Source organism: Mercurialis annua, linkage group LG2, assembly GCF_937616625.2.
Source record: "Mercurialis annua linkage group LG2, ddMerAnnu1.2, whole genome shotgun sequence".
Lineage (NCBI taxonomy): Eukaryota > Viridiplantae > Streptophyta > Magnoliopsida > Malpighiales > Euphorbiaceae > Mercurialis > Mercurialis annua.
In genome coordinates this window covers 30,232,999-30,245,465 of record NC_065571.1, presented here as the reverse complement: position 1 = coordinate 30,245,465, position 12,467 = coordinate 30,232,999, and the positions used below count along the sequence as shown (strand labels likewise).

General features: G+C 36.8%; 1 protein-coding gene across 1 annotated transcript; it reads left to right on the top strand.

Moving 5' to 3' along the window:
* The first annotated feature begins 9,556 nt into the window (after positions 1 to 9,556).
* On the top strand, positions 9,557 to 10,375 carry LOC126668413 (uncharacterized). Its single transcript, XM_050361618.1, has one exon. It carries the CDS (start codon positions 9,557 to 9,559, stop codon positions 10,373 to 10,375), a length of 819 nt encoding a protein of 272 aa, XP_050217575.1.
* Positions 10,376 to 12,467: the final 2,092 nt, after the last annotated feature.

Below are 12,467 nucleotides of genomic sequence, written 5' to 3'. Positions count from 1 at the left end.
ACTTATATCATTTAAAACAATGTACCTGCAGAAAACCACATGCTCGGGGGCAACCGAGACTTCAGCCTAGTCTAGCAGCACAATATGCAACATATATTCAAAGTATACTTATCTGAAATTATAACTCCAACAGTATGGTAATATAATATAAATACCATAAATACTGTAATCATGCCAAAAGCGATAAAGTAATCCCCAACAAACAACAGTCTAAAAATATAATAAAAGACTAAATCATAAATAATCTAATACTACTACTGCGGTCGAAGAGTTTAAAAAAGTTCAACTCTTTTATTCTGAAAATAAAATAAAGAACCTCCGAGAATGAAGAAACGGAGATCGACCAATGCTCAAATCATAAACCTGGAAAATTTGGGAAAACAACGGGGTCAGATTTACTGAGTAGAGTGTATATAAGCATTTACATTTATTAAGTTAAAAACCTTTAAAACGTTTAATAAAACATTTTCATTATGGATTATCAATGAAACCCTAAACCACAATTCTAAATCCATTGTCGTGTCGGTGAGACGTATCTCAATAACCGATCCCCGACTATCACTTAATAAATAGTGAGCCCAGGAGATGTATCTTCCACCGGTGCTCTCACTAAGGTGAGACGTATCTCAAACCTACCTCAATACCATAATCATTACCGGTGCGCACGCAGTCCTGATGATGCCCATCGAGTAGCACGTTCCAAATCAAATCCATAATGCCGAAAACAGTTCAAAAGCTGTTTATACATATATATATATATACAAAATATAACATTTGCTTAATAAAGAGTTAAATAGAGATATAAACTCACTGCTTGCTAAATCCACGTGATCCTGACAAGCACCTAACTTTGGTTCGCCTCTGAAGTACGAACAGTCGACGGGTCTAAATAAAATATTAACATTATAATTAAAATCAGACCCTAACTCTAAAGAGTACTAGACACCACATAGGACTAGCACTATACAATATCGAGCCACATTTAAATAAACACTTATATTAAATTCATTCCAAATATAACCCAACTTACAAATCACATAAACATATTTAAAATGATTCGAGTTAAAATCCATATCAGTGAGTCAGCCGAGTTATTAAGACTACCAAGCTTCTTCCCACTTAAATTTATAAACCCGAATTTATAAATTAAATATTTGATAAAATAATTATCTATTTTGAAATAGAATTCAATAACTTCAAATCCAATTAACCCAAGTTACAACTAAAACTAAACCATTTTAAGTTTATAAAAGTTCAGGGGCTAAATTGTAATTTAGCCAATTTGATATTCGAAAACAATTTAATTATTCGTTCTCAATTTACTAACTTATAACTCAAACAAAAGTTGAAAAGTTTATCCAATTGATAAAAACTTAAGTTAAATAAGTTTTTAAAAACCTTAGGGGCTAAACTGCAAATTAGCCAAATTGACATTTCCATTAAAATTAAATATAATTACCCGAGTAATTATATTAATTTAAGTTATAAAATATTTAACGTATTCAAATTGTCTATTTAAAATTGAAACAAATACAAACGTTATTATCGAAAACTAAAACTATAGTCAAACAACTTAAGGGATTCAAAGTATTTAAACAAACAAAAATGACAATCATACTAGCCATTTAACCATCTCCTACAATTCATATTATAAAACCAAGCTCCTGCCATCTAAACAAAGCAACTATGCAAACTTGCCAATTCAAATCCAATTACAGCAACATGTAAAACTATTATCAAAGCCAATCGATAATCACAAGTTTAGATCATAAGGAGAATGGTGATAACGATATTAAGATAACACAGCAACTAGAATAGAGCTATGGCACAACATACATTCGGCAAAACTCATGAACATGGCATCGATATAACATTTACAAGGCGGAATCGAAACGGCGATGAAACGATCTAATCTGTAACATGATTTACACATAAGAATGGCAGTAATAACCAATAACAAGAACAGCAGCAACAATCCAAAGAATGGCAGCAAGTTATATTAGAAACGGCAAAACGGAACGGCAATGAACAGAGTAATCTTTACGTACCTTTATCGATTTCAATACGTGAGATTCGAAGAGATCGTCGAGTGGATGCGAACCGTCAAAGAACAATCGAATTAAAGCCTAACAGTAAGATACGAAATCAAAAACCGTATTTGACGATATAATGAACGAAACCAATTCAGCACTTACCGAACTAGAATCGAAAGCAAATGAATGAAAGAGTTGATGATTGGAGATGGGGACTGTTAAGAGAAGGTTTCTCTTTGAATACGTCGGCTAGGGTTTCCACAAACGAGCTAAAAAAAGAATTGGTCGAATTATGGGGTCTATTTATAGACCCCACGCAAAAATTCAGCAGCGGGGCGCGATGGCAGGCACGTCGCCCATCGCGCCTGCCACAAATTTTTTAATGAGGGCGCGACGCGAGGCGCGCCAGCCCTGTCGCGCCTTCCGTCGCGCCCTGCAGGTAAAGAAATAGGAAAGGGCCCGAAATGGGCGTCGAGCCCGACGATGATGGGCATCCGAATCCAATCTTCAGAAAAAGACTAAACGAGCCCAAACACGCGAGATACAAATGACGAAACGATCAAAAACTAACGGAAACACGAACGGAAAACACGGGGTATTACAATTGAGTTCCGTTTTGATATTAATTAATATTTTATTTAATTATAATTATAAACTGTGGTTTATAATTCTGGAATATCAGTTGGGTCGGTTTAGACTTGGGTCACCGACATGTGGGTTTAGTTTGGTAGTTTGAAGAAACTCGACTAAACCATTATTTGAAGAATATAATTAAATTATCATTTAAATATTATTTTAATAATATTTTCGGAGTGGATTTAAAGTGTGAACTCAATAGTCTTGAATTATTACGGCATTATAATTTATTTGAGAATTGTGTTTTTCTGTGATTTTATCTGACTTATAAATTATGCTAGTCTTACGTGGTGTCTAGTATTCTTAGAGTTAGGGGCTGGAGTGATTTTAACTTATGATTTATTTTTAGACTCTTCCACTACTCGTGCTCCGAAGTCGAACCAGGGTTAGCTGTTTGCCGAAGTTTCATGTGGATAAGCAAGCAGTGAGTTTGTAGTGCTATTTACTGCTTTATTAAGTACCACAATTTATTTTAGTATTATAAATGCTTTTGAACTGTTTTATACGATTATGGATATGGATTAAAACGAACTACTCGATAGGCTTGTATCGAGACTGTGTGCACCGGTAAGTACTCTGGGATTCGGCAGACAAATGTCTTGCTTACGTTGGTATATGACGAGGATTTGTTCCCGTCCACTCTGGATTTAATCAGTATGCTATGTCATACTTACGCTGGGATCATTTCAATATTGTTATTCCATAATCATATTATATTAGTATAAAAATATTTTGATTTAAGGGTTTTAAACTTAATAAATGTAAATAGTATTGCGAAGTCATCTCAATATATCTGACCCCGTTGTTTTCCCAAATTTTCTAGGTTTATGATTTGAAAGCTGGTCCACTCCGATTCTTTTGATTCCTCGGAGGTTTTATGTTATTTAAACTAGTCTCTGTTTTTCGAACTCTTAGACCGCAGTAGAACTAGTTTATGTATTACTTTGGTTATTGCACATTGGGATTGTCAGTTTTTCCGATAGATTATTACTGGCATGTTTTACTCTGGATAATTTTATTCTTATATATAAGGCATGCTGTTGAGCAGTTCAGGTATTAAGTTATTTATATTAGAACTTTAATATAAATTGCTAGACTTAGGTTGGAGTCTCTGTTGCCCCCGAGCAGTTTTTCTGCAGGTTTATATGTTTAATTGTTTCCGTGAGGCTTGCTACGGGTTTTGGTACGACCATACCCAAAACCTAGCGCCGGTCACGATTCATGAAATTGGGTCGTGACATTAAATCACTAAAAAGGTGAAACATTTGAATTTATTTTGAAACGTTTGAAAAACGGCTTAAATCGCTAAAAAGCTAAAACATTAGGATTTGTTTCGTAACGTTTTTGTAATACCCCGTAATTTGTTTTCAATTTTTTTGTCGATAAGTCTTCGTTTGGATTTATTTCGTAACGTTTTAAACGTTTGGATTGGTTTCGTAGCGTTTTAAAATATTGCCTTAAATCACTAAAAGGTGACACGTTTGGATTTGTTTCGAAAAGTTTTAAACATTTGGCTTTAATCGCTAAAAAAGGGAATAGTTAGGATTTATTTCGTAAGGTTTTATACATTTGGCTTAAATTTCTAAAAAGACATAACATTAGGATTTGTTTCGTAACGTTTTAAACGTTTAGCTTAAATCACTAAAAAAGAGGAAACGTTAGAATTTGTTTCGTAACGTTTTTAATCGTTTGGATTGGTTTCGCAACGTTTTAAACGTTTGCCTTAAATCACTAAAAAGGTGAAACATTTAGATTTGTTTCGTAACGTTTGTAAACATTTGGCTTAAATCGCTAAAGAGGTGAAACGCTTGGATTTGTATCGTAATGTTTTAAACGTTTGGATTGGTTTCATTACGTATTAAATATTTGGCTTAAATTGATAAAAATGTGAAACGTTTGGATTTGTTTCGTGACGTTTGTAAACTTTTGACTTAAATTGATAAAAAGGTGAAACGTTTGGATTTATTTCGTAACGTTTGTAATCGTTTGGCTTTAAACTCTAAAAAGATGAAATGTTAGGATTTGTTTCGTAACGTTGGTAATCATTTGGCTTTAAACTCTAAAAAGATGGAATGTTAGGATTTGTTTCGTAACGTTTTAAATGTTTGGATTTGTTTCGTAAAATTCTAAACGTTTTGCTTGAATCGCTAAAAGGTGAAACGTTAGGATTTGTTTTATAACGTTTTAAACATTTGGCTTAGATCGCGAAAAAGGTGAAACGTTAGGATTTGTTTCATTTTAAACGTTGGATTTGTTTCATAATATTTTAAACGTTTGGCTTAAATCGCTAAAAAGGTGAAACGTTTGGATTTGTTTCGTAACATTTTAAATGTTTTGGCTTAAATCGCTAAAAATGTGAAAAGTTAGGATTTATTTTGTAAAGTTTTAAACGTTTGGCTTGAATCGCTAAAAAGGTGAAACGTTAGGATTTGTTTAGTATTGTTTTACACATTCGGATTTGTGTCGTAAGGTTTTAAACGTTTGTCTTAAATTGCTAAAAAGGTGAAACCTCAGGATTTGTTTCGTAAAGTTTTAAACGTTTGTCTTAAATCGCTAAAAAGGTAAAATGTAAGGATTTATTTTGTAACGCTTTAAAAGTTTGGTTTAAATCGCTAAAAAGGTGAAACGTTAGGATTTGTTTCATAACGTTTTAAACATTTGAATTGGTTTCGTAATGTTTTAAACGTTTGACTTAAACCGCTAACGAGGTGAAACATTTGCATTTGTTCCGAAATGTTTTATACGTTTGGCTTATATTGTTGAAAAGGTGAAACGTTTGGATTTGTTTCGTAACATTTTAAACGTTTGGCTTAAATCGCCAAAACAATTAAACGTTAGGATTTTCTTGATAACGTTTTCAACGTTTGGCTTAAATCGCTAGAAAGGTGAAACTTTAGGATTTTTTTCGTAGTGTTTTAAATGTTTGGATTGGTTTCGTTGCGTTTTAAACGTTTGGCTTAAATCACTATAAAGGTGAAACGTTAGGATTTGTTTCGTCATGTTTGTAAATGTTTGGTTTAAATCACTAAAAAGGTGAAATGTTTGGATTTGTTTCGTAACGTTTTAAACGTATGGCTTAAATCGCTAATAAGGTGAAACGTTTGGATTTATTTCATAACGTTTTAAATGTTTGGATTGATTAAGTGACGTTTTAAATGTTTGGCTTAAATCGCTAATAAGGTGAAACGTATGGATTTGTTTCGTAACATATGATATTATTTGGCTAAAATCGCTAAAAAAGTGAAACGTTTAGATTTCTTTCATAACGCTTGGTAACGTCTGGCTTAAATCGCTAAAAAGATGAAATGTGTGGATTTGTTTCGTAACGTTTTGAAATGTTTGGATTTGTTTCGCAACGTTTTAAATATTTGGATTTGTTTCGTAGCATTTGTAAACATTTGGCTTAAATCGCTAAAAAGGTGAAATGTTTGGATTTGTTTCGTTACGTTTTAAACATTTGGATTAGTTTCGTAACGTTTTAAAGTTTTGCCTTAAATTGATAAAAATGTGAAACGTTTGGATTTGTTTTGTAACGATTGGATTTGTTTTGTTATATTTGGATTGGTTTAGTAACGTTTTAAACGTTTGCCTTTAATCGCTAAAAAGGTGAAACATTTGGATTTGTTTCGTAATGTTTATAAACTTTGGCTTAAATCGCTAAAAAGGAGAAACGTTTGGATTTTTTGCATAACGTTTTAAACATTTGGATTGATTTCGTAAAGTTTAAAACGTTTGGCTTAAATCGCAAAAAAGGTGAAACGTTTGGATTTGTTTCGTAACTTTTTACACTTTTGGCTTAAATTGCTAAAAAGCTGAAACATTAGAATTTGTTTCGCAACATTTTAAAAGTTTGGCTTAAATCGCTATTAAGGTGAAACGTTAGAAATTTTTTCGTAGCATTTTAAATGTTTGGATTTGTTTGGTAACGTTTTAAACATTTATCTTAAATCACTAAAAAGGTGAAACCTTTGGATTTGTTTCGAAACGTTTTAAATGTTTGGCTTAAATCGCTAAAAAGGAGAAACGTTAGGATTTGTTTCGTAGCGTTTTAAACGTTTGGCTTAAATCGCTAAAAAGGTGAAACATTAGGATTTTTTTCGTAATGTTTTAAACGTTTGGCTTAAATCACTAAAAAAGTTAAAAGTTAGGATTTGTTTCGTAATGTTCTAAACTTTTGGTTTCGTAACATTTTAAACGTTTGGCTTAAATCGCTAAAAAGGTGAAACATTTATATTTGTTTCGTCATGTTTGTAAATGTTTAGCTTAAATCGCTATAAAGATGACATATTTGGATTTGTTCTTAACGTTGTAAACGTTTGGTTTAATTCACTAAAAAGAGGAAACGTTTGGACTTGTTTCGAAACATTTTAAACGTTTGACTAAAATCTCTAAAAAGGGGAAATGTTTGGATTTGTTTCAAAACGTTTTAAGCATTATGATTAAATCGCTAAAAACGAGAAACATTAGGATTTGTTTCATTACGTTTTAAACGTTTGGCTTAAATCGCTAAAAAGGCGAAACGTTAGGATTTGTTTCGTAACGTTTTAAACGTTTGGCTTAAATCGCTAAAAAGGTGAAATGCTTAGATTTGTTTCGTAACGTTTTAAAGGTTTGGATTGGTTTAGTAACGTTTTAAACGTCTGGGTTAGATCATTAAAAAGGTGAAATGTTTGGATTTGTTTCATAACGTTTGTAAACATTTGTCTTAAATTTCTAAAAAGGTGAAATGTTAGGATTTAATTCATAACATTTTAAACGTTTTGATTGGTTTCGTAATGTTTTAAACGTTTGGTTAAACCGCTAAAAAGGTGAAACGTTTGGATTTGTTCGGTAACGTTTGTAAATGTTTGGCTTAAACTCTAAAAAGGAGAAAAGTTTGGATATTTTTTTCCGTAACTTTGTAACGTTTGGATTTGTTTTGAAACGTATTAAACGTTTGCTTAAATCACTAAAAAGGGGAAACGTTTGGTTGTGTTTCGTAATAAATTGAACTGGTGGATACGCAGTTGACTCCCCTGCATATAGTCAACAGACACCGAAGATAACAGTACGCATATATCAGACAGTAGAAACCAGTCAGCAGACGTAGATCCTAACTGACATGAACTTTGGAATCCGGGAATGTAGAGATTAACCTAATCTCTATCTTCTAGCATAGTCCAAATTGAATACAACCACAGGAAGATGACTTTAAGTCAATGACTTGGAGAGGATTCTATATAAAACTAGCAAAGACTAAAGGTAAAACCCTAATTCCTTCTCTTGAAACTACATCATTTATCTTTAACCCTACAACGTATCTGACTTAAGCATCGGAGTGTGGTCGGATACAACACGTCCGACTCATTCTGACCTGTGTTCGTGATCTCATGTCATCAAGAGAAGACATTACCATTCGAAGAACCATCATTTGGCGCCGTCTGTGGGGAACGATTTTTCTTTCCTAAATAAATCAATTTTGGTTCTACGAACTGAAAGAGACTCATGGACAACCATGATGAACCACCGCCACCTGGAGTTGAAGCAAGGAACAAAGAGATGGCAGGGGGAAGCAATCCCACTCTGTTAGCAAGAACAGATGGGATGGTTTTTCCCTTTCACCCACCTCCGGCGAGGACTATAGGAGTAACCAACCCTTTGAGGACCAGCTCAGGAATCCCCATTGGATCAGGAACAGCGAGTGCGAGCAGTACACCACTGGTTTCCATACCCGGATCAGCAGCAGGACTGATTGGCAGAGGAGCGCAACCGCCAGGAGCTAATCAGGTATTTCCTCCTTGGAATTATTATACTCCACAACACATGTACTATGCACCTCCCATGTATCAGCAGAACGCGACAAGCTGGCCGCAGACCTACAGCCTGTGGGGCAGCCAGTACTATCAAGGATATCAAAGGCCCACCGGGCCAATTCCTTTCCCGTCCCTAGACGTAGAAGGGACAGTCACCGCTACAACAGCAGGATACGTTCCACCATATGTACCGCCAGGAGTTCAGCTTCCCCCTTTATATCATGAGGCAGTGATGAAGAGGGTTAACGATTTCCAGGATAAGCTGTTGGGAATTGCAAGGGAGAAGACGGATGAGGTAAACAAATCACTAGCTCAAAGAAGGCAGCAATCTGAACCAATTTCGAAAGGCAGAGACAAAGAGGCGCAGAGGGATAAAGAAACGGCTACCCGACGTATATTCAAGGCCCCACTTCCAGGGGGTGCCGGAAAGGAAAATGGAGACAAGGCTGCACCATTGACCTAAAAATCAAGAGAAGAAGAAGTCGCAAAGAAACAGAGAGAGTACGTAGACCTAGAGAAAGAAGAAGGTAGAAGCAGACGGAAAGAACGAGATGCTGAAAGTTACTCTTCAAACAGAAGAAGAGCGGCAGGAGAAAAGAACACCCTGGATGAAAAAATCAAAAATGCGATGAAGAAGTACCAGAATGATAGCTACGAGAACGAAGAAGGAGGAGACGATTGCTCGCCGTTAAAGAGAGAAGTATTAGACGTAAAATTCTCCTCTCGTTTCAAACTACCCACGTTCGAACCCTTTGATGGGACGGGATATCCAAAAAGCTACATCTCAAAGTTTAAAACGATAATGATGCTTCAGGATGTGTCAGATCCAATGTTGTGCAGAGTATTTCCGGCCACGCTCAAGGGATCAGCGAAGAAGTGGTACTTGGGACTGAAATCCAATACCATTGGAACATTTGCAGAACTAGCAACAGCATATAAAGGGCGCTTTCGCACAAACATTCCTCTACAGAAAAATTCAAGTGATCTCCATAAGTTCAGACAAGGAGAAAGCGAGACGTTGAAAAATTTCGTTGACAGATTCAACAAAGAAGCCGTTCAGATAGAACATCTGAACATGATACAGCCATAGAAGCTATGAAGATGGGAACGAGGTTTGAACGATTGAGAGACAAAATCTTGATGAAGAAGCCTACAACTTTTCAAGAGTTAATGGCGATAGCTCATATGTATGTGGAACTGGATGAAGCAAGGAGAACGTTGACAAGACAGTACGAGGAGGACAAACAGGAGAAATACCGCAGTAGAGGAGGAGATGACAGAACGCAGAGATATGGAAGAGAAAATAAACCATTTGACTTCACACCTTTGAACAGAGCACCAGTGGAGATATTCAGCTGGATGAAAAACAATAGAATCATGTACAACGCACCCAGGAAGCTACACCCAGACAAAGAAAGAGACAAAAGAAAGTATTGTAGATTTCATGAGGGATATGGCCACGACACAGATAGATGTTGGGACTTGAAGCGAGATATAGAACAGCTGATCCAATCAGGACTTCTGAAGAAGTTCGTACACACAAAAGGAAGTGCAGAAAAAAGAAAACCCGAACATGTAGAGAAAGAAGAGGCGAATAAAAGGTTCAAGGAGCCCATGGGAGTAATTAACATAATTGAAGGAGGGGAACCTTATTCAAGGTCACAAAAGAATAACATTCGTAAGGGCGTATACTCAATAAGTACTAAAGAACCCGTAGAAGGACTACCATTGGTCACCTTTGGACCAGAAGATGGAAAGCATGTACAAGAACCACACAATGATGCGTTAGTCATCAAGGCGCTGATTAACAATTTCAGAGTAATAAGGATCCTGGTTGACGAAGGAAGCGCGGTTAACCTTCTCACCTTGCAAGTCTTTGAGGGGATGAGGGGATCGGTGACAGATCTCAGGTAGCTGTCTGTTCCACTGGTTGGTTTTGGAGGAAAACCCATTAAACCAGAAGGGATGGCAGAATTGGAAATAATTGGGGGAAGCACTGAAGATAACACTAAAAATTCCTTACGAAGAGGGGATAGTAACCGTAAAAGGGAGCAAGCTAGCTGCAAGAGAATGCAATTTGATAACGGAAGAAGGAGGCAAAATTTTGAATTTTGAAGCATTTCCTGAAGATCCAGAAGAAGAATAGGGAGATAGGAACGCACCAGTAGGTAACATGGTAGAATTCCAAATCACCCAGAAGAAGGCAGTAATGATTGGAACGGAAATATCAGAGGGAGTAGCAGCAGAGATCAAGAACGTGTTAAAGTGGAACAGAGCCACCTTTGCCGCAGATGCTTCGGAAGTCGTGGGGATAGATCCAACAATAGCATCTCATAAGTTGACTGTATAAAAGGATGCCAAACCTGTAGTGCAGAAGAAGAGACGGTTCACGGAAGACCAAAGAAAGGTCATAGAAGAGGAAGTTCGGAAGTTAGAAGCAGCAAAGTTCATAAGAGAGGTAATGTATCCGGAATGGGTTGCTAACGTTGTCTTGGTGAAAAAAGCAAATGGAGGATATCATATGTGCGTAGATTTTACAGATTTAAACAAAGCTTGCCCAAAGGACAGCTACCCGCTGCCTAACATTGATCAATTGGTAGATTCAACAGCATGCTACCAGCATTACAGCCTCGCAGACGCAAAACAAGGTTATCACCAGATACCAATGAACGAAGGAGATCAGATAAAGACAGCTTTTACAACGGATATAGGAACATATTGCTAGAACGTCATGCCATTCGGCTTGAAGAACGCATGAGCAGCGTATCAGCGGTTAGTGAACTTCATGTTCAAAGACAAATTGGGGAGGAACATCGAAGTCTACGTAGATGGTTTGATCATAAAAAGCAGTACACCAGAGGAGCACGCCAGGGACCTGGAGGAAACCTTTGCGGTATTGAACAAATTTAACATGAAGTTAAATCCGGAGAAGTGTGCGTTCGGCATTAAAGCCGAAAAATTCCTTGGGTACTTAGTGAGTCAAAGAGGCATACAGGCAAATCCGGAAAAAATCCAGGCCATTCTAGACATGGTAGAACCATGAAGCATCAGAGAGGTCCAGAAACTGAACTGAAGGGTAACAGCGTTAAGACGATTTGTTTCTTCATCCGCAATGAGATGTTTGCCCTTTTTCAAGCAGCTGCGCAATATGAAAAATTTTTAATGGAATGAGGAGTGTCAAAAAGCGTTTGAAGAATTAAAAAACCTTTTTGACCAGCCCACCGTTACTCAGCCGGCCGATAGCAGGAGAAAGTCTTTACCTGTACCTATCAGCAGGAAAAGAAACGATCGCTTCGGTCCTAGTAGGAGAAGAAGAAGAAGAGCAGCTGCCTATTTATTACTCCAGCAGGACACTGAAGGGCGCAAAGCTAAATTACCCGACAATCGACAAGTTGGCATTAATGGTGGTAGTAGAAGCGAAGAAGTTAAGACCATACTTTCAAGGGCATACAGTCATTGTGTGAACTAATCAGCCTCTGAGGAAGGCGTTGCAGAGGCCGGAAACATCGGGAAGGATGGCAGCTGGTCTGTCCAACTGGGAGAGCATGACATAAGATATGAACCGAGGAAGACACTGAAGGCTCAGGCACTGGCTGATTTCGTGGTAGAGATGACGGAGAAACCAGATAGAGAGGAACCCAGAGAAGCGGTTACCTGGAATCTCTATGTAGATGGAGCATCTAGCGACCTTGGAGCAGGAGCATGTATTGTCTTAGAAGGACCAATGGGAATAACAATCGAATACGCAGTGCATCTGCAATTCAATGCAACCAACAACGTAGCAGGTATGATATCAATTCATCATTTAAACAGAATAGTAATTTCTTTCAGTGAACTAACAGTATTGCAGAATATGAAGCCCTCATAACAGGGTTATCAATCGCAAAGGAGCTTAAAACTGAGGTATTGCGGGTCCACAGTGATTCGCAGTTAGTCACAGGTCAAGTAGGAGGACAATTCCAAGCAAAAGATGCAAGGATGGCAAGATACATGGAAAAAGCAAAAG

Excerpts from the sequence above, each read along its gene's own strand:
- LOC126668413 (XM_050361618.1), top strand. The coding sequence starts at position 9,557 with ATGAAGATGGGAACGAGGTTTGAACGATTGAGAGACAAAATCTTGATG.